Source organism: Eurosta solidaginis, chromosome 3, assembly GCF_040869045.1.
Source record: "Eurosta solidaginis isolate ZX-2024a chromosome 3, ASM4086904v1, whole genome shotgun sequence".
Taxonomy (NCBI): Eukaryota; Metazoa; Arthropoda; class Insecta; order Diptera; family Tephritidae; genus Eurosta; species Eurosta solidaginis.
This window is the reverse complement of record NC_090321.1, coordinates 215,654,789-215,682,208: the sequence shown is the minus strand read 5'-3', so window position 1 is coordinate 215,682,208 and position 27,420 is coordinate 215,654,789. Positions and strand designations below refer to the sequence as shown.

The 27,420-nt window shown below is 37.8% G+C and overlaps 1 protein-coding gene across 4 annotated transcripts in view; it reads left to right on the top strand.

Moving 5' to 3' along the window:
* The window catches only part of Camta (Calmodulin-binding transcription activator), a 233,584-nt gene that overhangs the window by 155,788 nt on the left and 50,376 nt on the right, over positions 1–27,420 (top strand). For all 4 annotated transcript variants that reach the window (XM_067775046.1, XM_067775044.1, XM_067775047.1 and 1 more), the window contains exons 4-7: positions 16,400–16,467; positions 18,099–18,234; positions 22,768–22,839; positions 27,035–27,179. In XM_067775046.1, coding sequence (XP_067631147.1) covers positions 16,400–16,467; positions 18,099–18,234; positions 22,768–22,839; positions 27,035–27,179 — 421 coding nt within the window. The remainder of the gene's footprint in view (positions 1–16,399; positions 16,468–18,098; positions 18,235–22,767; positions 22,840–27,034; positions 27,180–27,420) is intronic.

The window sequence follows — 27,420 nt, the reverse complement described above, 5'->3', positions numbered from 1 at the left end:
AACCTATAGAACTAAGGCCCTCTCCCTTTTAACACCTTTCATTTGACACCTATATCGTACAAACGCATTCTAGAGTCACCCCTGGTCCACCTTAATGGCTATATCTGGAAAAGGCGTCCACATGTAGAACTAAGGCCCATTCCCTTTTAAAATACTCACTAACACCTTTCATTTGATACCCATATCGTACAAGCACATTCTGAAGTCACCCCTGGCCCACCTTTATGGCGATATCTCGAAAAGGCGTCCTATAGACCTAAGGCCCACTCCCACTTAAAATGCTCACTAACACCTTTCATTTGATACCCATATCGTACAAACACATTCTAGAGTCACCCCTGGTCCACCTTTATGGCGATATCCCGAAATGGCGTCCACCTATAGAACTATGGCCCACACCCTTTTAAAATAGTCTTTAATACGTTTCATTTGATACCCATGTTACACAAACACGTTTCAGGGTTACCCTAGGTTCATTTTGCTACATGGTGATTTTCCCTCATTTTGTCTCCAAAGCTCTCAGTTGAGTATGTAATGTTCGGTTACACCCGCACTTAGCCTTCCTTACTTGTTTTATTTACATTTTCTCCTTCTCGCAATTTTTTGGTATTTTAATAAACTTTTATTTTTAATTTAGTCAGCTTGTTTGGCAATTGTGTGTACATTTGAAGAGATACAAATACAAACAAACCGCTATATCCTCGCAGCTACATTAAGCTCTCGCTTACTAACCGTTTTTCCCTCTACGCACGCTCCGAAGCCCATTCACCTTGATATAAATCGTGTAAATTGGAAGACGATTTTCCAACAACCCTCATTTCTCCTTCTCATCCGCCATTGTCACCTTTCTACTCATAGTTGTTGTTTCGTTCGTAGGTTCCTGCTCTGCTCTGAGTTTGTTTGTTTGTGTTTAAATGCAAGTAGTTAAAGTTTACTATCCAACTGGCAAATGAATATTTGCGGTTGCTCTTAATTCACAAGTAAAAAAAAAAAACATAAAAAAAAGAAATATAATGGAAATATAAAATAAAATAAATTTTTACCGAATAAATATAAAAATACCACAACAATGCATTTTAATTTTAAATTGTTGTCACTACGCGGCAACAAAAAAAAAACGTGCCCCATCCTACGAAGACAATACGAACGACTTCACGTGTTGGATAGTTTATAAACTTGGGTTTATTTACTTATTTATTTGCTTGTAACATGGATCGCACGATCCTCTCATAAACCAGTTGACTTGAGTTAAGTGTTTCAGTGGACAGCTGGTGTTATATTTTCATTATCATATAGAAGGAGGGAAGTAGGCCGAAAATAGTGAAGCTTAAAGTTGACAGCTTTGAACTGTTGCTAGATTGGGAAACGAACAAAATATGTACATGTGTATGAGTATACAGAAATATCTACTATACATCACCCCAGCTAATGTCAAAATGCATTGAATTTGGGCTCAGATAGGGCGTTTTTGAAATAACTTCTGATGTAGGGCGTTATTCAAAAGTTTTCCCGATAAAGGGGGTTTTCGAAACGGCAGCCGAAATAGGGTGATATTCCACTCAGCGGAAGATAAAAAAAATTCTAAACAATTAGAGACCAGTGTTTCGGAGTCGGCAAAAAACATTTAGGCCCACAGAGAACTAAAAGGAAGACATCCAAAATTGGAAGTGAAAAGTGTGAGCTTTTTGAACTACATTTACTTAAAGTGGGCTAACTCCGCCCCAATGGCAATTAATTTAAGATCTGACTGTTCATCTCAGTTAGGCAAGCCAAAGTAGCAGGGTTGAATTCAGATAATTCAAATTTCTACAAATTCCCATTTAGAAAAATTTATTCTTCGAGTGTTGTTATTCGAGTGCATTTATTAATGAATTGAATGATCTCGAAATATTCTAACTCCATGTTTCTGCACGGGTTCGGGGGTCAGCGGGTTAGGGGGTCAGAATATACCTGCGGTAGGTATTCCTGTCGTAATAGGCGACTAAAATACCAGATTCAAGGAGTTGTGTAGCGCAACCCTTTCAGGTTGCCAGCGCAATATATAGCTTCTCCAAACCCAATTGGCAACCTCACCAATCCGTGGCGAATCCTGTTTCAGTAACAGCCGAGTCTCTGGCGATCCCGAACTCCTCATGGATCTAGGGGATGGGAGAGCGTTATAGCCAATAAGGTCGCATGTGGTCATAACAAATCGTTCCTGAGATGGTCGGGCTTGGTACCAGAACGTAGCTGATCTGCATCCGGCAAAGGACCACCAACATCGATAACACTCCCCAAAGCCTTCGTGGAGTGTCCTTATCGCTACAACAACAACAACGGGTTCTATGGCTTATGACTTGTAGAGCATTGCCTACCTAATCCTAAGTCGCATTCATTTGCCAAGAGTGATCCTTCTCTGGATTGCAAAGCTTATGTTGTTTTTTTCAATGCTGGTTCCCAAATAAACGAAGTCTTTTAGTATTTCGTAATTATGGCTGCTAATAGTGGCGTGGTTGCCAACTCTTTTATCGATGACAGCAGGTATTTCGTTTTGTCCTCATTCATAATCAAATCCGTGTTTTGCTTTTATAGAATATTGTTCCAAAGCGGTCAAGTTGTGCCGTTTATATTTTTTTCTCTGGTGAAAATAAAACAGAAAAAAAAGAAAATAATCCCAAAATATTTCCCGAATGGTCTAGAAAAGATGAAATAATCCAGAGAAAGCTCGGAAGTTATGTACATATATCGAATTGATCTCAAAAAAATATTAAAGTTATTCGGGTATGGTTACGAAATTATCCCGAACACAGTGCTGAAACTATCCCAAAAGAGTCCGGAATTATTCTTGAAAACAGTCCCGAAATAGTTACTAAATGATGGGAAACTGATCCCGACCATTGTACCAAATTAGTGTTGAAATTGAACACAATCCCCAAACCTTGGATGAAGCTGCCTGAGCTGGTAAGGGACTTGGGGATACCAGATTTATTAATTCGAACAGTCTCGAAAGTATCCCGAAAGCTATCTTGAAACGGTTCGACGAAATAATCCCGCCGTGATCCCAAAACAGTTTCCAAATATTCCGGGTATGTTTTCGAAACAATTATGAAATAATCCCGGAATGATTCCCTAAACAATCCCAATGTAATCCTGAAACGACTTCCGAATATTCCGTTTATGATCCCGAAATTGTCAAGAAATTATGCCGAACAAATTCTTGAAACGGTCTCCCGAAAAAAAATCCGAAGTAATACCGAAATAGTTTCCAAACATACCTTGAAACGGTCCCCCGATATAATCCCGATCGTGCAGCAATCCCCAAATAATCCATAAAAAATGCCCAAATTATCCGAAATTAGTATCGAAATAGTACACTAATTCTTCCGAATAAGCGTCACATCTACTTCGAAAGCAATCGCGAAATCGTGAGTGTTTCTCAAATATCGAAATATTTAATTTAGTCGTTGCGTTGCCAGTATTATATGAATATCCTACGATTTCTTGTCGAATAAAAGCGAGATTTTCGAAGATCAAGAAATTGAAAACTCGGCTTCTCGCGAAATTCTCGAATCTGGAAATACCCGTAAAGCTCGTAAGATTCTCGACATTCAATTTAGACGCTTTTTTCTGGCTATATCAATATATATATATTTCAAAATATATATATTTGAAGAAATTCGTTGCTGTCTCGCTAACGACTGGACGATGGAGAGTAAGAATATGTGTGAAGCAAGGCTGGTTCAATTGAACTATGGCGCGCCGACTACTGGTCTAGACCCTTGCAGAAATATGCGAACGTGGCAACAGAAAGAACGAGCGCAAGCTGAGGATTAGTCGAGCAGTTTGATTTTAACACGCTATTAGTGAAGTACGTGAGTATTGTACTTCACGTACTACTACTACAGTAGAGTTGTAAATACTGAATATTTGAGTTATTTATTCAACAGTTTAGCGATTCGAACGATAGCAGAAGTTGCAAAGTAATCAGAATTTTCCAAAATTCGGTACAATAATTAAAATTTTCAGACTTAAATGATATGACATTATATAACGCTAGTAACTATGCTTTAATATAAGTGTTTGCATTTAAAATCTGAAAGAATTCAGTGTGTATTATTATGATTGTATTTGCAGCATGCCATGTCAACATTTCTTCATCCCTTATTGAATTATTAAGCTATTGCACATTGTTATTCAATGATTGTTCATCGCAATGTTTCAATCGATTAGCGCATTCACTTAGTATACAATAAGCAATAAATCAACTCAAGTTTCTGAAGAAAAATACATAAACATTGAATTGCCAAATCTACATACTGAATATATAAACAATGTATGTAAATGTAAATGACTTCCTTATTTCAGCACGTTCTGCGCCGCATATTTCATCTATCACTTTCTATATTTCATAGAGGTCAAAATGAGGAATGCCAAAAAGCGATTGCACTGTCAGATGTTGGTTGTTGCGACCTTTCGCTCAGAATACCAAAAAAAAAAAAAAAACATGCAAAAGATCGAATGTGATTTGTATAATAAATAAATATTTATATGATTTTTCGTATCCAAATGTAAGAATACAAATACAAATTTACATGAGTATGTGTATATCATAAATGGTTGGCATTTGTAAGATTTTGCATGTAAGCTCTCGAAAAATGTCGCCATCAGCGAAAGTACTCCTTCTTTTATTTTTGCTCTTAAAACGTGAGTGATTTTCTTACTGAAAAACTCCTCTAGCGATTTTTTTGCCACAGAAATTTCATAGTGAATTTGTTATGTGTTGCTATTTTTTGTTTACGCTGAATTTATCAATTTATTTTGAATACATCATGTTTTCTAAATTATTTAAATATTGTGGATATCCTTTCAACTACATCTTCAATATTTCAATATGATGCCTTATTCAAGTAAAATCATTCCGAAGGATTCTATGATTTTGTTATTCTTTTTGTTTGTTTGAGAGGATTTTCTGGCCACAAAGTACTTATGATGCTTAGGGTGATGAGTAAGCTGTAAAGAATGTTTTATACATGGACATTCTTAGTCAAATACAGGTTACACAATAAGTCCTTAAGTTATTTGAGTAGAAGAAGAGAAATAGATATTAGACTGGGTAAAAAAAAAATGTTCGAAAAAGTTCGCCCCATAATATGAAGTTTATATTGAAAGACTATCGGAAAAGTTTTTATACATTTTTTTGGTCCTTTCAAATACATAGGATTTTTAAAGTTTACAGGTCATTATTTTCGTGATGAGAAGTTCTATAATACCTTGTAATGTTCTTTTAAGTTCTGGAGTCTCTTTCACATAGTTTTGTACGCTTAATCAGTGCTAGTCATATAAGGTACGATTCTCATTTCAGCAGAAATAAAGAGCACATTATAAGGAATTATAGAGCTTCACAAGAATAAAATAAGGATATCTCATTTTCAAAATTGGATTACAATAAACAACCAATTTCGACTATATTTGCAAGGATCATAGGAAAGATATAAAAAAATGTTCATGACATTCAAATTAAGTATTTATACCAACCCAGTCCAATGCATAAAAAATAAAAAGAATTCAAGGGCCGTTTTCTCATGTAAACTTTAAGGTTCATCCGTTTGTTAAAACATTTTTTCAAAAAAAAAAAAAAAAAAAAAAAAATGTGTTTATATGGAAGATAAATTTTAAAGTTGAAATGTGAAGACGACCCAAAAATGTTGTTTAATACTTTTATGAGTCCACCTTTCCCTTTTTTGGAATTTTACTGTTGTTCTTACACTATCTATCCATCTTATTTTTCTTCTTACTCTCCCTCTCCCTTGCTTTGTCTCGCTATCCCTTGATAGTTTTAGGTCTTCCTGTTCCTTTGCCCTTTTCCCCATCTAAATTTTTCTCCTTAATTTTCCAATTGCTACCTGCGTCGGTCCCTCCTGCTCCGTTTCCTTTCACCCAGTCTCTTTTATTCGATTTCTGTCCCGTTCTTCATTCTATTTTTAAACCTTTCCTCTCCCCCTTCTCTTCGCTCTCAGTCTTTTCGTCTAGAACTTTCGTTTTCCGAAATGAGCTTCTTTTCCTCCATCCCATCCCGTTTCATATTTTCTCCCATTCATCCACACTCTTTGCTATCACATTTCCTTTCCTCTCCTGCAGTCTTCCTTCCCTTCTTTCCTTTTCTTCTTACTCTCCGCTCCTCTCTCACCCTCTCTGTCCTTTCCCGTTACCCCTTTTCCTGTACATATATCACCGCTCCGCATTCCGTAGCACTAGTGTACTGGCATGGATGCGTCCTTAAGATTAGGTTGGGTAGTTTTTCTCTTGGAAGTTGCTTCATGAATTTCTCATGTGGCGTATCCAACCACATTTACAAGAAGGACTCGTAAAAATTTATCCAATATTTAGTACAATCAGTACCCTTTACTTGCCCAAAAGTAAAGCTCGAGGGTAATTCAATCAAAAATTCAATGTTTTCAATCAAAAATTCAATGTTTTCAATCAAAAATTCAGTGTTTGGTTGAAAATGCATAAAATGAGTCCCAGGTCTATGCATTGAAAACCACTTATAAATTTCCTGGCATTTGCGGCTATAACAGCATTCACACTCAAGGTATTTTTAAGTTTTGTTCAAAATAAAAATTTTTTTTAGTCGCCATCGTCAATTCTTATAATGTTGTCGTGTTGGTTTGTTAAAAAACGCAAAATTGTAGACAAGTCGTCAATATTTCCAACCCTAGCGGGTATTTTCTTGATCGATGTTCATAGCACATTCTTTTCTCGAAGCGAGCTGCAAGTCCCTCGAATGTACGTTAGCCACAATAAAGTTGCAGATAGCTCCCACAGGCATGGATCACCCTGTATTTTCTGTGATTTTCTTAGAGATACATGCTTCGCAGAAAATATGAAGTGAGGCTGATTTGTGCGATGTCTAAAAAAAGGAATTTCGTCTCCTTCATAGTACTTCCGTTTTGAGTAAGAGCTCAAAAATCTACATATTCGCGGATTTTTAAATACATATGTTTTGAAAGAGCAAGACGTTTTGGTTGCTGCATAAGCGCGTGCAATATCTATTTCGATTAGCATCAGCGGTGTCCTTTCTGTGACATTCAAAAAAGGATGTGCACTTTTTTTTCTAAATATTTACAAAGCAATATATCAGCACAACTTACAGCCACCAGGTCGAAAATATTTATGACGTATTTCATATGAAAACACATGCATACATAGCTATGCATATGCTTATATCATATATCCTTAAATACATGACATGGGTATATGTCCTATTTTTTCTCATTTTTCTTCTTACATCGTTTATGTACTTCTTTTTTCCACATTAAATATTCATGCGTTTCAAAAATTTTCCGTATTCACCATCCGCGTGCCGCCTTTGTCCGTCATACGAACTTTTACAAGCTAAGATTTCTTGTGTTGTCCTTGTGACGCTCACTTACCGGTCTATCTACGACTCCCTTAGCGGTTTCGTGTGTGTATGGCATTTGCCACAATAAATTGCCATGAATATCCAAATGCTAACCCTTTTGGCTGAAAATTCTTTGATTTGTGCTGCTAGCTGCTTGAGAAGAATTTTTGATTGTATGTTGCGAGCCTTTATTTTTTAAGTAGCTCTACTTGCTTATAGCCTTGGCAGCTGTGACTACAACGAGTACTTACTTAAGCCACTTGTGTTGGGTGCTTGAAATGATGTGTGTTTGCATACGTTTGCCTACTGAAGCGTCTGTGCATGTGTGAGAAGTAATGTACTTATGTGTCGCTTAATTAACTTAAGTTTGTTATATTAAACCACTCAGTTTTGCCTTGGGTGGCGCTATAAACTTTTACTGCCGTGTTTTTGTGGGGTTTGCTTTTTTCGTTTTGTCTTCTTCAGGGTAATTGAAAATCCATTCAGTTGTTAAGATATAACAATAAAATATTTTTAAATATAGCTGTTTTAAATAAATTACAATTTTCCCATGCTACCTCTTCATCAAGGTGTATAGTCTTGAATGCTTAGGCTTTTGACTGCGAAATAGTTGAATTTTTCAGAAATATGTGACCTTTCAGCTTATTTTTAAAAGAGGAATATCTCTCTTTTCCATAGTCCGCAAGAGCAGGTGATATAAACACAATTATGTTTGCAGGCAGAATATTCCTCCTCCTCGTTTTTTACACTCAGCGGACTGTCCACTTTCAATTGCTGACGCTCCACTGACGGGTCACATTTAAAATAATTTCCAGGTTGGTGGCAAAGCCAAAGGAGTCACTGGATAAAGTTTGGTTTGAAATATTTTTTTCACTCCATCGCTTCACAGAAGAATGGTATTGAAGTCTCCTCATAGACGACATGATATAAAAATATATTGTTACGAATATTAGCAAAACTAAGGGGTGCTGCTATCTCTTAGCCGATGCTAAGCAGTGACGTGAATTCACATCAATAATTCAATCATTATGTCTACACATATGTACGTACACGCAGCGGAGATGAGATGCCCAAACACATGCAGACATCTTATTGAGATGCTCTTAAATGTGTGCAATTATAATTGTTGAAGTGTCGCTCACACATACAAGCGCATGGAGTGTGAGAGAAGCTATACAAATTATACAATCGTAGTTACACTGAGAAGTTTGAGAGCTGATGGACTAGTAGATTCTGGAAGCGCCTAGAAGATGCAACGTTGAAATCAGACAGTATATAAGGCAACAAGTGTAGAGGCGCTGGAATTCAGTTTGATTTGAGTTGTCAAGCAGTTTCGACTAAGACGCTATCTAGCGAGCAAGAGCAGTATTATTTTGAATAGTAGAGTTTCATTTGAGCTATCAATCAGTTTGGTTATTAAGCAAGCTATTCGTTGCACAGTTTGAGTGTTATTGTGAAGTACTTTAATAAAGGCCATTTTGCATTATTACAAATTGGAGTTATTTATTCAACAGTTTAGTGATTCGAACTTAGCAGAGGATTGCAAATAAGAGGATTTGCAAGTAAACATCGTTACAATATATATACAGCTCAAAAGCTAAAATCAGCTTTGTTATAAAGATTACTGAAGTTGTTGTAAGGCTTATTTTTATACTCAGTTGAGTAGAGTTCACAGAGTATATTAACTTTGATTGGATAACGGCTGGTTGTACAGGTATAAAGGAATCGAGATAGATAAGACTTCCATATATCAAAATCATCAGGATCGAAAAAAAATTTGATTGAGCCATGTCCGTCCGTCCGTCCGTCCGTTAACACGATAACTTGAGTAAATTTTGAGGTATATTGATGAAATTTGGTATGCAGGTTCCTGAGCACACATCTCAGATCGCTATTTAAAATTAACGATATCGGACTATAACCACGCCCACTTTGTCGATATCGAAAATTTCGAAAAACCGAAAAATTGCGATAATTCATTACCAAATACGGATAAGGCGATGAAACTTGGTAGGTGAGTTGAACTTATGACCCAGAATAGAAAATTAGTAAAATTTTGGACAATGGGTGTGGCTCCGCCCACTTTTAACAGAAGGTAATTTAAAACTTTTGCAAGCTGTAATTTGGCAATCGTTGAAGATACCATGATGAAATTTGGCAGAAACGTTACTCCTATTACTATATGTATGCTTAATAAAAATTAGCAAAATCGGAGAACGACCACGCCCACTTAAAAAAAATGTTTTTTTTAAGTCAAATTTTAACAAAAAATTTAATATTTTTACAGTATATAAGTAAATTATGTCAACATTCCACTCCAGTAATGATATGGTGCAACAAAATACAAAAATAAAAGAAAATTTCAAAATGGGCGTGGCTCCGCTTTTTTTTATTTCATTTGTCTAGGATATTTTTAATGCCATAAGTCGAACAAAAATTTACTAATCCTTGTGAAATTTGGTAGGGGCTTAGATTCTAGGACAATAACTGTTTTCTGTGAAAAAGGGCGAAATCGGTTGAAGTCACGCCCATTTTTTATACACAGTCGACCGTCTCTCCTTCCGCTCGGCCGTTAACACGATAACTTGAGCAAAAATCGATATATCTTTACTAAACTCAGTTCACGTACTTATCTTAACTGACTTTGTATTGGAATAAAAAATGGCCGAAATCCGGCTGTGACCACGCCCACTTCTTCGATATCGAAAATTACGAAAAATGAAACAAATGCCATAATTCTATACGAAATACGAAAAAAGGGAAAGAAACATGCCAATTGGATTGGTTTATTGACGCAAAATATAACTTTAGAAAAAAACTTTGTAAAATGGGTGTGACACCTACCATATTAAGTAGAAGAAAATGAAAAAGTTCTGCAGAGCGAAATAAAAACCCTTGAAATCTTGGCAAGAATACTGTTCGTGGTATTACATATATAAACAAATTAGCGGTATCCGACAGATGATGTTCTGAGTCACCCTGGTCCACATTTTGGTCGATATCTGGAAAAGGCGTCCACCTATAGAACTATGGCCCACTGCCTCATAAAATACTCCTTAATATCTTTCATTTGATACACATTCCAGGGTTACCCTCGGTTCATTTTCCTACATGATTATTTTCCCTTATGTTGTCACCATAGCTCTCAACTGAGTATGTAATGTTCGGTTACACCCGAACTTAACCTTCCTTGTTTAATACATAGGTTTAAAGTTTTGTAAATTCAAAACGGAAAACTTCTGGGAAGGAGGGATATTCCTTATTTACCTTTGGATGTAAAAAAGCTAGCACTGATGATGATGTTGTAGAACTATTTTCAAAGTTCTTTATGTCTACCCGGCGTTGTGGTGTGATGGTAGCGTGTACCGCCTACCATACCGAAGATCCTGGGTTCACGCCCCTGGCAAATCAATATCAAAAATTTTAGAAATAAGTTTTTTTTCAGTTAGAAGAAAATTTGTCTAAGCGGGTTCGCTCCTCGGCAGTGTTTGGCAAGCACTCCGTTTGTATTTCTGCCATGAAAAGCTCTCAGTGAAAACTCATCTGGCTTGCAGATGCCGTTCGGAGTCGGCATAAAACAAGTAGGTTACATCCCGCCAGTTTGTAGGAAAAAATAAGAGCACGACGTAAATTGAAGAGAAGCTCGGCCTTAAATCTCTTCGGAGGTTATCGCGCCTTACATTTATTTTTAGTTTTTTTAAGTCGACCTATTTCTCCAGCAGTTTTCATGTCGGTCATTACCCGTATAGCTTAGATAGCTCGAATTCCATTCTGAATCCTGCTATTAATAGTTACATTGTTCTTCAGAGTCTACAATCTTTGAAGCCCACGTTTTCTCCGAGACCAGATGGTGTTCCCAGTTGCGTGCTTAAGTACTGCGCTGCAAATATATATGAGCCTATTTTAAAATTGTTTGAGTTATCTCAGGGATCTGGGGATCTAGGCCCAGAAAGATGCTCCAAAATGTGTCCTGACGGGACATGGACGGATTCGGCAGAGAGTACCCTTTGCCTGCTCCTGAGTACGCACTTTCCGGGCGCTAGTGATGAAGTAATGAACTGGAGGGAGACTCACACTGATGAGCCGTATGAAGGGAAGTTCATTACTATGGGTAAAATTAAATGAGCTTTAATGTCGTTCAAGCCCTTCAAAGCACCAGGACCGGATGGATTGGCCCCGGTACAATTCCAGCAAACAATCGAGCTGAGTTCTTTGTGGTTGTATAACATCTTCAAAGGAGTTTGTGCTCTTAACTATATTTCACGGGGTTGGAACGATTCAAGGGTCACATTTATACCAAAGCTGGAAGGACTGGCCACGCGACTCCTTAATACGTCAGACCGATATGTCTGACATCCTTTCAGCTGAAGACACTCGAGAGGTTAATGGACTCCGCACTAAGGGAGTCCTTGGAGGGAAAGTTATCGACATCCCAGCATGCGTATATGAAACGAAAGTCCACGGAGACGGCCTTGCATGCAGTTGTCTCCCAGATCGAGAAATCCTTGGGGGTCAAAGAATTCACACTCATAGCTTTCCTCGACATTGAGGGAGCTTTCAACAGCGTTACGCCCCCTGCGATAACTGATGCAATAATCGGCTTGGGGCCGGTTCGGGGATAGTGAAACTTGTTCAGCAGTTACTGTTGCGAAGAAAGGTTCACGCCGACCTGGCTGGTTCAACGGTGGTCAAACACATACGGAGAGGCACACCGCAGGGGGGGTACTGTCTCCACTTCTATGGGTTGCCACACTTAACACACTTAATGAGCTCTTGGTTCTTCTTGAGAAGGACGGATACAGCAAGGTAATCGCATATGCAGATGACCTCGCGCTGTTAGTTAGCGGGAAGTTTCCGCAGACACTATGCGATATAATGCAAACAAATCTGAGACTGGTGGAGAACTGGACCAGGAGTAAAGGTCTATCGGTCAATTCAGCCAAAACTGAACTGGTTTTGCTCACCAGGAAATATAAGATACCTGCGTTGCAGCTGTCGGTGCTAGCGGGTATGACCCTGATGCTGACGGACTCTGCCGAATACCTAGGAGTAATTTTGGATAGGAAACTATCCTGGAGGGAAAACGCTCAGAAGCGTGTGAAAAAAGCAACGGTGGCACTGTACAGCTGTAGGGGAGCTGTTGCGCGAAGATGGGGATTATCACCGGATATTACCCTGTGGCTCTACACTGCTGTGGTTAGACCAATTCTTTTATAGGGGGCAGTGGTCTGGTTTATACTTAATCAAACCTACGGGTATTCCAGGAGGTACAAAGAAGTGCTCTAATCTGCGTGGGGGGTGCCCTGCGCACCACTCCTGTGGAGGCGCTGGACACTATTTTTAATGTGTTGTCAATAGATTTAATGGCCAAGCAATGTGCGGCCTTTTCTGCTCTGCGGCTGCGAGAGTTATCCAGATGGAGAGACAATGTGGATGGCCATGCAGCTATCCTTAAGTATTTGAATTCGCCTTCGTCGGACTATTGCGCTCCGACTGTATTTTTCAATATGAAGTACGAGGTTATTATCTCGGATAGGGATTATCGGTTGAAGGAGCCGCCGGACCTGAGCGATAGGCTGCAGATATATACTGTCGGCTCCAAACTGGATTATAGGGTGGGTAGCGGTGTCTTTGCACCTCAACTAGGGTGGAATCTATCATTTAGCCTACCCGATCATTGCAGCGTCTTTCAGGCGGAGGTAGCTGCTATAAATGAAGCCGCTAATCACCTTGGGAAGGCTGCTAACGGCTATAACCAAATTTGTATTTACTCTGACAGCCAGGCTGCACCAAAAGCACTTGGATCGGTCACATGTAAGTCCAGGACAGTAGAGACGAACTTGCAAGAGGGGGCACATCCGATCCGCTTTCGTCGTCCTGGAAGGGATTGAGCATGCCGCTCGCCACCTGTAAGCTCATTTTGAAAGGGATTTTCCTTAGGGAAGCGAGTGTGAGATGGAGCAATCTTGAATCCTGCTACCACTCCAAGCTCGTGTGGCTTGAATGGGACGAGAGACGCACAAAAAGTCTCCTTCACAACGGCTGGGTGCTGCCTATAATGATTACTGCAGGAGCTGCAAAGACGAAGAGGTGATAGAAACAGTCAAACATTTTCTGTGCGATTGTCCCGCGCTTTGGCACAAGAGGAAGAAATCTCTGGTATCTCCCTTTCACGATCTTTGTGCTCTGGCTAAGTTGGAACCTAAGAAACTCCTGACGTTTGCTGTATCGAGCTGTTGGTTTGAGTAGGGTAGAGATCCACGTGGTATCACAATGGGACCTTTTTGGGCCTAAGTACACTGGTGCTCGCACCGGTGGCCACTCTAACCTAACCTAACCTAACCATCTCTGGGATCTGCATCATTCCCGCCAATTCGGAAACAGTCTTTTATTATACCTTTACATAAACAAGGTAAAGTTTTTAAAAAGATTGATACCAGTCAATTTCGATATCAGTGCTCTTCCCTTATATCTCCATGCCAACACGGTTTCATACGTCAAAGGTCAACCACTACCAACTTGCTTGTGTTTACCTCTATAGTTATGAAAGGATCTTTAACTAATGAGTAAACTGACGTCTTCTACACTGATTTCAGCAAAGCATTCGATACCATAAACGATGATCTACTTATTCATAAGCTAGATTTACTGGGCTTCATGTTTCACCATTTAATGTGACTGACAAGTTCTCTTTCTCAGAGGATTTAAAAAGTCCTGTTCATGTATAATCTTTCGGAATCGTTCGGAGTTTCCTCCGGTGCACCTCAAGGAAATCATCTAGGCTCTTTGCTCTTGACCCTATTCATGAATGACTTACCAAAGATTATATTGCATTCCCATACTAGAATGTGTGGGAATGATGTAAAACTTTGCTACACTTCTTCAGACCGATTTGGACTTGTTCCAATATTGGTGCACAACAAATTTACGTATTTTGAATTGCTCTGAATGTAAGCATATGACGTTTCACCGAGTGGAACCAGTTTTGATATCTTATACACTCCTTCCTTCTATTGCAAAGGTAGCCTTTTTGATCCTAAACTAAATTTTAATATGCATATATCAGCTATTGCCAACAAAGCGCTGGGTGTACTTGCTAAAGACTTTGATGATCCGTATCTCACTACACATCGCTGGTCCGTCCAATATTTGAGTATTGCTCATGTGTCTGGTAACCTGTATCTCACAATCATATAAAGTGTAATAAGTCAGTACAAAAGCAATTTCTGATATCTGCATTACGTGGGCTTAATTGGGACTAAAAATTTCACCTTCCCCACTTTAGAAAATCGGAGAATTTTACTAAAATTTCATACATCGAAAGAAATTTCAACAATGTTATATTAGAGCAAACAATATTATATTTTGGCGAATATTGGCATCACTATGATGTTAGTAAATCATCACAAAAAAAAAAAAAAAACAAAAAAGCAAGCAGCCACACTTATGTACAAGGCAACGAAGAATATTACACACACATAACCAGCAGCTTAAAGCATAGAGATTATCGCACATACACATATGTAGTCATCAGATAAGAGCAGAAGTTGTTACTCACACATATACACGCATATAGCTAAATAACCAAGTATGAGATACAACTGTTGCGGAAGGCATGTTCGTGAAAAGTGAGACCTTAGGAGAAATATGCGAACGAGGCAACAGAGAGTATAAAAGCAGCGTAAGCAGAGGAATAACTAATCAGTTGTATTTAAACACGCTATTAGTGAAGTATAATTTTGAAGTACTACTCCCAAAGTAATCTAAATAAAGACCATTTTGCAATACTGATTATTGCAGTTATTTATTCGACAGTTCAGCGATTCGAACGTTAGCAGAAGGTGCATAATTATCAGGAACTCCCCAAATTTCGTTACAATATATAACAGTACAATTGGATTTCTGAATACACTTATAGTAAAAAATAAAAGAAATAATAAAATCGTATACTGGCGGAATATATCAGGTTCAGCAAGCTTTCGGAAAGCACAGGACACCGATCGACTTGGTGTTGGACTCTGACAGAACTCCGATTAGTATAAACTGGTTTGCCATCAGAATGCATAAAAGTAACATGACAAAAATACAAGCAGGATAGCCTAGTGGTTAAGGCAACTGCAGTTTCATCGTGTAATTCGCGGTTCGAATCTCGGTGAAACCTTTGATAACTTTACGAAATTGCCTGACGATGAATTCATGGCGATTTTCGAAATAGTATTATCGCAATATGCCAGTAAATTTTTCTTTCTCTCTTTTCAGTTTCTCTTAGAAAAACATAATAATTGAATATTCATTACTTGCAGTGTTGGAATGCAACATATTCCAATCAACTCGATGCCTGGCCTACAAAATTATACCGCCGGAATGAATATGATTGCGGTCGGTATCTCGTGAAAAAATTTGTTGTTAACGTTGTTGGAATGCAACAGATTCCAATGAACACAGCATTGTCTTGTTTCTTTTGAATGTTCTGGGTTGAATGTATCCAATCCATCTTTATACCATATCGTAACTGGGGTTTTTACGGAAGAAGTAATACCGGCATATTAAAAAATAGCTTAGCAGCTATCTCTCAGGTTAGAACGGCGTGTATTGCATTACGTAAGGTGGCAAAAGTATATTCAAGACTTATATAGCTATACAAGTCATTGTAGTGCGAACACCAAATAAGCAGAAGACATAGAGTCTGGATACCCTAGGAGGGACAGTAAACTTTAATTGGCTTGACGAAGATTTTAGTTTCTTATTATAAGGCAACTACTGTACATATGCAAATTTTCTATATAGAAGTCTACTGGCTTCCTCTTAATCGTTTTTATTACATTTGAAACTAAATACTTACATACCGAGGTGCTTAAGTAAATACGAACACGTGGGTCTCTTAAAACTAGTAGTAATTTAACTTAAAAGTTGTAGTATGCCTTTTAATATCTTAGCATCTGATTATATAGTTTTTATACATATTAAGTAGATTAATTTTGTTTACTACATTTATTTTGTTTTTATTGTAATTTCCAGGAAATCGCTGCAATTCTTATCAGTTTTGATAAACATAATGAGTGGCAATCCAAGGAAGTTAAAACAAGGTGAGTCATATTCGGGTTCTTGCATTGTTGATATAAGTGCAAAGTATTTAAAAGCTTGTCTAACGGAATTTGTCATGAAATAGTTATGTAGAATCTCTAAAAAGAAAGATTTTGAACATGGTAAGTGGATAATGAAGTGTGAGATAGACATTGAACCAGTGAGAAAATGCCATAAACAGGGGTACAGATGATCGAAGCCTGGTACTAATATTTTCATACTCAGCTGACCAGAGCTCACCGAGTATATTAATTTTATTCGCATAACTGTATCGCGTAACGGCATAAACTAATCGAGATAGATATAGATTTCTATATATCAAAATGATCTGGGTGAAAAAAAAAAATCATTTAGCCATGTCCGTCCGTCCGTCTGTCCGTAAACACGATAACTTGAGTAAATTTTGAGGTATCTTAATGAAATTTCGTATGTAAGTTCCTAGGCACTCATCTCAGATCGCTATTTAAAATGAACGAAATCGGACTATAACCACGCCCACTTTTTCCATATCGAAAATTTCGAAAAACCGAAATAGTGCGATAATTCATTACCAAAGACGGATAAAGCGATGAAACTTGGTAGGTGGGTTGACCTTATGACGCAGAATAGAAAAATAGTAAAATTTTGGACAATGGGCATGGTACCGCGCACTTTTAAAAGAAGTTAATTTAAAAGGTTTGCAAGCTGTAATTTGACAGCTGAGTATGTAATGTTCGGTTACAACCGAACATAGCCTTCTTTACTGGTTCTTTTCTTAGACCTTTACGCTGCCGAAATTTCAGTTGTAACTTCTCTCCTTGATTTTGGAAATATGTTGTTTTTCTATAAAATATATTCAATAGATTAAAACTAATATCAGCCCTATTCGAAGTCTTAAACCGTAAGATAAAACACTCTGTTGTTGATATTGTAACGATAAAGACACTCCACGAAGGTTTTGAAGATTGTTATCAATGTTGATGGTCCTTCGCCGGATATAGGTCCGGTACGTTCCGGTAACAAGCAGCATTAAGGTACAAGCCCGACAATTTCGGGAACGATTTAATGTCACAACATTGAACCTTCTAGGCCATGCCGCCCCCACCATGAGGGACTTGCCTGCGTTTTGTCCATCTAAAGCGTCTCGTTTTCCTTTTCAACTCGCGGTAGCGTTCACACACTCTTTTTGTTGCTCTCGCTTTCAATAAAGCCCTGTAGGCGGCGTTTTTTCTTTCGGTTGCAACGCGACGTTCTTCATCAAACTAGTCGTTCTTCCTTGGTCACCGGTAACCAATTTTTTTCCTCGGCAGAAGTACGAAGTGCTTTAGAGATATGCTTGTAACGCGCCTGCATTCCGTTGGGGTGATTGCTCAGAAAGCAGGTGTGAGAGCCGAGTTGCGAACTCATCGGCAGTTTACCGCGATTGCAGCCTTTCGACGTCTAGCTTTCTTTGTGTTTTTTGTTACTTGCGTTTCGCCGCGCAAAGGCGGAGTTTAGCTCAGTAATTTTTTCTCTGGTAAGACTTCCTATTTTCAATTACTTTGAGCGCCATGCTTATAATGGTTCACACCATAGTTAAACTAGTTCTAGTATGAATACCTTTGTATAATTTTTCGCTAACAGAAGTCTCTCATTTTCATAAATTTATTTACAGACCAAAAAGTGGTTCTTTGTTGTTGTATTCTCGTAAAAAGGTACGTTATCGACGTGATGGCTATTGTTGGAAGAAGCGTAAGGATGGTAAAACAACGCGTGAAGATCACATGAAGCTGAAAGTACAAGGAACTGAGGTAATGCAACAATAGTAGTTAGTTATCGATATTATTCTGATTTTTGTTATTGTAGCTATTGTGCTTGTCATTGTTAGGCCCAATTTTTCAGTACAAGCACACACCAGTTTCTAAATTTAAACTAAGCTTGAATTTATAATGCAATTTTTAAGTCAAGTTTAACTGCAGTTTAAGCTGAGTTTAAGCGGCAGATTTGTAGGAGTTAAACTCTAGTTAACCTATCAGTTATTTGCGTTATTGCTTGTTTTTATCCCTTTTCTTATTTGATCACAGCGTTCTTACTCTCAGAAATGGCGACGAATAGGTGCCCAATAAGCATTTGAGCTTGAGTACCATTAGAACTCATGTTGATAACTAACATACTGCTGAACTCTCAAGCGTTGTTTCCAAACAGTGGCTTAACTTGAGAATGATAGCGTTTTCAAAAAAATGGCATTTTTTAAAAGGCAAAGAATGTTGTTACTCAAGTTGAGGAAAAAAATCCTTCTCTAATTGTTCTCAAATATGATTCTCTAATTGGACTCAAATGTCCAAGGTTGTAGAATAATTTGAGCATAATGTTGGAGACCAACTTGAGAGCTATAATATTTACAAAATTTTCAAAGGTTAGACAGTGAGAATGATGATGGATATCAACTAGAGAATTTTCAGGCTTGAGGGTAATTTGAGAATGATGTTGGATATCAACTTGAGAACTATCGCGCTTGGGAATAATTTGAGAATAATGTTGGATTTCAACTTCACAACTATAAATTCAAAAAAATTTCTTTAAGGTTGAATAGTGAGAATGATATTGGATATTAATATCAGAAATTTTAGGTTTGAGAATAATTAGAGAATGATGTTTGTTATCAACTTGAGAAATATCAGCTGTGAGATTAATTAGAGAATGATGTTGGATATGAATTATAAAACTCGGTGGATATTTCTCGAAGGCTGGGGAAATATTTTGTACATGTTTGTTGGGTAAACAAAATTCAGCTCTTGCCGCAACCACAAATTATCTAAATAATTAAAAACCAATCCTAAATGCGGCCTTAAACTGTGGCTGGAAAACTGCTCGTAGTTTAACTGAAGTTCAAGCAAACTTAGTTTCAGGTTAGCTTAACTAACTACTGAGAAACCGGGCTTTATAGTTTGAATTAGCACTTTGGTGTTTGTTAACACCATTCCGTAAATCCTTAAGTAGCCATAAAACGTTCACACTTTATTGTGAGCAATTGCGTCATGTGACTCTGTTTTTTTTTCTTTCACTTTTTCACATTTTTTGTTTCGTTATCTAACACTCAGTCGGTCGGACAACACTTGCTGTGCAATTAGGCAATTAGAGCCAATTCCATGCGCTTGCTTGTTAATTTAGCTTCCTTCCTGCTTTAACAGCTTTTTCAATAAAACTTTTTTCTTGTTTGTATTAAATTTTTTTATTTCGGCTCATTTTTGGGTCGTCGCGTAGTGTTGGTCATGTTTGGCCACTTAAGATTGGCGTCGTCGTTAGTCAGACGTTGCCATGAAATTAATTTACAAGATAATGAAAACAAAGGCAACTACACGAAGAGTATTTAAGAAGAAAAAGTGACTGCTCTTGTTTTGAATAATTTTCTGCCACTTTCTTTATGCATTCGCTTGTGCCTTTTTTTGTGTTTGCGCTGGTGGCGGCAGCTCATGTGCAGCATACGTTGTGTGTGCGAATGGCGCAAGGGTTGCCGGTCGGTTGGCTGGATGGCCGGTGTATCAATGAGTTATGATTTCCCGCCGGAAACATACATGGAGTGACTGTTTGGCATATGTTTTTTTTGTCTTTTCACATTTTTACCGCCCTTTTTCTATAAACTCTAAGAAATATTTATATTTCTTTTTCGCAATTTTCTTCCTAATAATTTGTAAACATTTGTGGTAGGGGTAGGATAAGCTAAGCTGTTAATGCCATAAGTTAAGGGTTAAGTGTATTTACAAGTCTGAAGTGTATAAACTTGTCCACCCATCAACGACCTCACTCCAACCCCAGCGCATGATTTGCTTGGCACGTTGGTTAGCTCGTCTAAAGATTTGGCATACGTTTGTGAGGTGACTTAAGGGTGCCGGTCGTTTCCAAATTTACAAAGGGCAGATATGTCGTGGCGTAATAAAAGAAATTTTGTATAATTTCACGCCAATTTTGTCGTGTTTTTGTCTTTGTTTTATATAGCACTGTTGGCTGTTGTGATTTTTGTTGTTTGAATTTTTTTTTAAATGTTTTTCTTTGTTAGTTTCGCTGATGAGTTTTTTCGACAATCTTAGATTCTTGTTTGCTCCCAGCACATTTGCACTCCGCACTGCCAAATGATTTTCTTCTTATTTCTCATCCTCTTTCGATTACGTACTCCTTCTGGAGTACGCTGTCAGAGTAATATCAAGATTTATGATTTGTTTGAAGACGGAAGCGCCAAGACATTGGCTCTGCCCCAAACTTCACAAACAAACAGAAACCTCCTCTTCTGCTGTCATTGGGAAGCGCGATAAGCAGTTGTTTTGCCTCTTAAGTGGATGGTGTAGCGGTGAGAAAGAGAGAGAAAGTATTGCCACCACTTCGTATCAGTGTTAGGAATTGAAAATTTTGACAAGAGGTAGATTTTGTAAACAAAAATTTACTTGGCGACTCCAGTTTGAAAATGTTTTCTTAAAAGTTTGGATGCGTCTCTTTCCAGAGAACCTGGTATCTTTGGTACGTTAGGTAAGCAGCATATCTGTGGCACCCTAAGTAATCATATACTTTTGAAGCAACATCGTGATTTTTGATTGTGACGTCTCAGTTGCGGAGATTTTTATCTGCGACTGTGACTAAACAGTGATTCAAGAGCAATATGATCACACTTGCAGTAAATACAGAAACACCTAGGCTATAACTGCCCTTTATGCCTTTAAAGCAGCCGTGGACAAATTGTGGGGTCTTAAGTCGCGCATTATACATTGGCTGAACACCGCCCTCGTCAGACCCATCCTATGACATAGCGGTTTGGTGCCGGCACTTGAAAGAAACAGCACAAGCTCTAGAGGTTATGCGAAATCTCCTACCAGGCGAGTTGTTATTCTGTTACACTGAATGCAGTCCTGCCCTAGAGCGATATCACATTTGGCCATACCACAGGTCAGAAAACTTTCGTCAACTAGATTATACTACTCATATACAACAATTTCTATATCAGAATCCCATACCCTGCATCTACTGCACAATTATTTGGCTACGGAGCCATTTCAGCGTCTTTCAGACAGAACTAATAGCTGTTACAAGGACTCCGCGATATCTATCTAAGAACCTCACGTCTATTGGAATCTACAACGACAGTCAACTAGCGATCAAGGCTCCTCAATGTAGGATCACTTCCTCAAACGTTGTAATTGATTGCAGACAGGCGCTAAACGATCTAGCCTCTTGAATCACTACTATGCTGTGTGGGTCCCGGGCCACAGTGGTGGATTTGGGATATGTGTTGCTGGTCAGCTAGCGAGAAAAGCCACTGAACACATGACCCCGCATAAAAGATTACCAAACTAGGTTCTTTAACAATCTCAATCGTCTCTCCTTAGGTCGACTGATTGGGATAATAATGGAACACTGTCTGATGGGAGTGCAGGGCGAACGCATGGAAATCACAACGAATGCCTTTTCTCGGAGGAGGAGAACATAAAAATGTGTCGAATATTTTCTCTGCAGATGCCTGACTCAAGTCAAAACACGCATATGATATCTGAGGAAGCACTTAATCGGCTGCTAAGCGAAGAAATAAGCACATTCAGGGGTACCACAATGGACTAAGTGTGCCCAACGGCCTTGAGGTGGGCAGCCACGCTTAGATTTTCGATCGGCATAGTTCTAAGTTTCATAAAACCTATGGTTTAAATGCTGTTTTCCTGATCTAGCTAGCTGGTCCGTGAAGATAGATCTGCCAGTCAGTTCAGTGGTAAAAGTTCGAACACTGACTGCTTCGCATACGATTTTTTCGCTTATTTCGCGCTGTCTCAGTTGTCGGCATTAGCCGTCAGTCATCAGCGGGCGGCATTCAACTGAACTAAAAAAAAATTTGAAAAAAACAAAAAAATTATATTTATCTTCTGAACAAACTCGTACATGTGTAATCGTAGACGAGGTATATGTGTGCTCGGAAAAGAAAATTTATTTGTGTTTTACAAAAAAAGGCTTGCACTTTTTGGCAATCAGCGTCTAAGCTCTTACTCATTTCTACAAATATCCAATATTTTTATAATTTTTCCAACCATTTATTATTTTTTTCTTCTTTGTTTCTTCAGCACAGCATGGCATATCCTTAACTCAAAAGTAATTCAATTTTATCTCATGCCTTACGTTTTTGTTGCAACTTTTCTATATTCTAATTAAATGAATTTGTTTTCGTTGAATTTGCTGTGCTAGATTTTAGTGCATTTTTATATTTCTGTTTTTCCATGGCATATTTTTTTACTGAATGGCCGTCAAAATATTAAATGTTTACACAGTATATAAAATATGATTACATATGTATATCTTCTCTATATTTATAGTGTATCTATGGTTGTTATGTGCATTCTGCTATACTCCCAACATTTCATCGCAGGTGTTACTGGCTTTTACAGGTAAGTTGAGATACTGCATAGTGTTTTGTCTCACTCTCCCGTCAGGGAAGTTCGATAAGTCAACAATTTGAAAAATTTAATTAAAGTGAATGTGAAAGCCAACGGAACTCAATTTAGTAACACAATTCTATTAAAAACCGACCAATTATACGCAAACATATCCGTAGCACCTGAAAAGACAGGTACCCAAGCGCATATGTAACATATTGTAATGAATTTACTTGCAATTCCGCTTATTTCCAATCTTCTACTAAGGTTCGAATCACTAAACTGTTGAATAAATAACTCCAATATTGAATAATGGAAAAATGGCCTTTATTAAAGTACTTCAAAATAACACTTATACTTTGCAACTAATAACCAAACTGACTGATAGCTTAAATGAAACTGATATATTGCCCGACAGATAGCGTGCTTAACTGAAACTGACTACATAGCGCCTCTACCCCTGATGCTTTTATACTCTGTGATTTCCTCGTGGCATCTTCTAGGCGCTTCCAGAATTTACTAGTTATAAATTTCTCAGCTATAACTACAGATGTATAATTTGTATAGCTTCTCTCATACCCCATGCGCTTGTATGTGTGAGCGACACTTCCACAATCACAATTGCATACCTTTAGGAGCATTTCAGATAAGATATCTGCATGTGATTGTGCGTTGCTCTCAGCTGCGTGTACCTACATATGTGTAGACATATTGATTACACATAATGATTGATCTATGGATGTGCATGCAAGGCGCTGATTAGCATCGGCTTAGAGATGGCAGCACCCCTTAGTTTTGCTAATATTCGTAACAATATTTTTATACTCAGCGTGCTTTGTACACAAAGTATATTAACTTCGATTGGAGAACGGTGGATAGATATAGACTTCCATATATCAAAATCATCAGCATCGAAAAAAAATTCGATTAAGCCATGTCTGTCCGTCCGTCTGTCCGTCCGTTCACACGATAACTTGAACAAATATTGAGATATCTTCACCAAATTCGATGTATGGGTTTACCTGGACCCAGAATAGATTGTTATTGAAAATGAGCGAAATCGGACTATAACCACGCCCACCTTTTACATATATAACATTTTGGAAAACACAATAAACTTGATTATTAAGTAAATAATAGACCTAGGATGTTGAAACTTGATAGTTCGACTGATATTGAGACTTTTATAAAAATTTGAAAAACTTTTTGAAAATGGGCGTGATAAAATCAATTTTACAAATATTATTAATCATAAATCAAAAACTGTTAAACCTGCGGCCGCCGTGGTGTGATGGTAGCGTGTTCCGCCTACCACACCGAGGATCCTGGGTTCACGCCCCGGGCAAAGCAACATTAAAATTTTAGAAACAAGCCCCTCGGCAGTATTTGGCAAGCACTCTGAGTGTACTTTTGTCATGAAAAGCTCTCAGTGAAAACTCATCTGCCTCGCAGATGCTGTTCGGAGTCGGCATAAAACATTTAGGTCCCGTCCCGCCTATTTCTAAGTAAAATTAAAAGAAGCGCGACGCAAATTGGAAGAGAAACTCGGCCTTAAATCTCTTCGGAGGTTATCGCGCCTTACATTTATTTATTTTTATATTAAACCTATCGTAACAAAATTCGCCAGAAAGGTTGCCTTTATTATAAGGAATGCTTTGAAGAAAAATTAACGAAATCGGGTAAAGACCACGCCCACTTTTATATACAAGATTTTTAAAAAAAGCTATATCTTACAAAAAAGTGCTTTCATTTCCCAAGTGAAATACTAACAAGAAAAAGCAAAAAATTCAAGTTTTGGAAAATGGGCGTGGCACTGCCTTAACAAGTTTTTATGTTTCGGGAGCCATAACTAGAAGAAAAATTAACATGTCGTAATAAAATTGAGAATACATACTGTGACGAATATTAGTATCACTAAGCGATACTACCATCACTAAGCCGATCCTAAGCAGGCACTCGTAAACAAATCAATCATCATCTACACACATGCATACAAGGCAAAGGAGAGATACTCATAAACGCATGTAATCATCAGCGGAAGTAGTACTCACATATATACACGCATATGGCTATGCAAGAGGCTATAAACTAGAAATACACACGCATATAGCTGGTAAGCAAGTAGAAGATTCTAGAAGGAGAAGCGTCTAGGCATTTGGAGAAATATGCGGACAAGGCAACAGAGAGTATAAAAGCACAGCAAGCTGAGTAGTCAGAATCAGTTTGATTTAAACACGCTATCAGTTGCGAAGTGAAGTATAATTGTGAAGTATAGTTGTACTACTCCCAAAGTGATCTAATAAAGACCATTTTGATTACTGAATATTGGAGTTATTTATTCGACAATTTAGCGATTCGAACCTTTGCAGAAGGTGTAAAATATTCCCCAAAATTCGTTACAATACTTTTCTTATATCAGGAAATATTTTTAGTAAAAATGGACGTTTAAGATAGTCATAGACTGGAATAATAAGCTATATCTTAGCGAAAAAGAATTTTGGAGCAATGCTGTTTCACTTACAAAGTTTTATTATAGGAGGAAATTGGGAGACATTTTCTTTAATGAGTTGTGCCACGCCTCTATTCCGACCAAGCATTACACAATATTTCTAGAGCTTAAAAAAATAAATCCCCTGCAACAAAATTCGAAAAAAACAATTTATATGAATTGAACTGTACAATTGAAACTCACGCTAAGTACATAATCTTCTATTTACGAGGGTGTCTAACCCTTACTTGTATTTTTTTTTTTTTTTAATTTTTTGGTATAAAAAAGGAGAGGTACATACATTCAAACTTATTAGTGAAGCTAATGTAAGCATTTTAAAAAGCAAAGAAATGAATACCAACAAAAAGTCCCAAATACGCTATTAGAAGGAAGTAGCTGGCTTCCTGGCATAACCGAAAAAGTCAGTTTTCTCGAAATTGAGTTAGTGCGCGATGCGATAACTGTAAATGGTAATCCTTTCAGAAAATATCAATTTACACTGAAATATCCAATACTCTGTTCATAAAACCGACATTTATCAGCCAAACAACGGTTGATTGACCGACACTGGCGCCATCTGACATGAAAATTAGCCAACTTGCAACTTTTGTTGCAAGCAAAGCATAAGAAGAAGAATTTGACATTTGGTTTGGCTAAGGGCGCTGGCACACTTTGCAAGTGAAATTATTTGTTCCACTCGTTGGTAACTTTTCTAACAATTTTCTCAATTAAAAACTGCAATATAACAAATGAACAAAATGACACAAAATAAGTTAGAAAGTATTTTTGCTGTATACGGAGAATGTTTATAACAGTGCTTTGCGAAGTTTTGTATGTGAATGGGCAAGGCGAAATAAACTTCAATTGCCAAGTCGGAAGTTCCGAAGAATGTTTCCGTAAAGTTTCTTCTCGGGAATTGGACCATGACCGATTTATTCGAACAAATTCTATTCATGGTTCGATTTGCCCAAAATTTGATATATGTATAAGTAGCCCTTTGCCTAGATTAGTAATTTAGAATTTTTCCAGGAAGTGGACCAGGGACCAACTGGGACAGGCACTGGGACTGGGACTTGGACTTTGGCTAGGACTTGGACATTGGCTGTGACTTGGACTTTGGCTGGGACTGTAACTGGAGCTGGAACTGGGGCTGAAACTGGAGCTGGTAAGAAGGGACGGGGAAGAATGGGAAGAGATAGAGAAAAGAGGGAAGGAGAAAAGACTAATAGGGAGATAAGGAGCAGAAATGAAGTGAGGGATGAGATGGAGACGGCGAAATATTCGCAGAAAAAAGCATAAGAAAGAGTGAATAAAAGGATAAGGAAAAGGGGAAGAGAGAGAGAGTAAGAGGTAAAAACTTCTTATAACTTATGCAGGTATATAAAAGTTAGGGCAGAGCAACGTCTGCCGGGTCTGCTAGTGATATTATAAAAGGAAATGTCGTTAAAGTTTTCAACTTTTGACAAACACTTCAAAAACTTTAAGGCTTGTATGATTAAATTTTTTTTAAAATACTGCAATTGGTAAAAAAAATAAACAATACTGCGATTAAGTTCGAATGTGCCTTTCAAAGCACTAAAGATCAACGTCTTGACAACTAAAACTTTGTAATAATGACTTATCAAGCTGTCCTCGTGCTCAAGCTCAAGTAAAGGGATTACTTACAAAAAGCGAAATTACATTACAATATATACAATATTACTTTCTTCATTTCTTTAGAATCCAGATATTGTTTTGGTACACTATCTCAACGTTCCATGTCCGGATGATAATAAAATGGCTGTCATTGCGCCAAGTATTATACTATGGGGTGATAAGAAAGAATGGACCAAAGATGAGCTTGTTAGTCAATTAAAACCGATGTGTAAGTATGTGAATTTGTTTGTTTTAATTTGTTGGACTATGTTGATATCAGCATAAAGATAATTGTTTAAGCTTCCTTCGTACTCGTCGTGGCAATTTGTAAGCATCAGCATGTCAGAACTTTACTTTGAGAGACTCCTAAGCCGCTGATACTATTAGCATCCATCCATCAGCCTCATGGTACATTTATTAGGTCTGAAGCCACACTGGAAATGTCAAATCACCCTGCCCACAATGGGCCA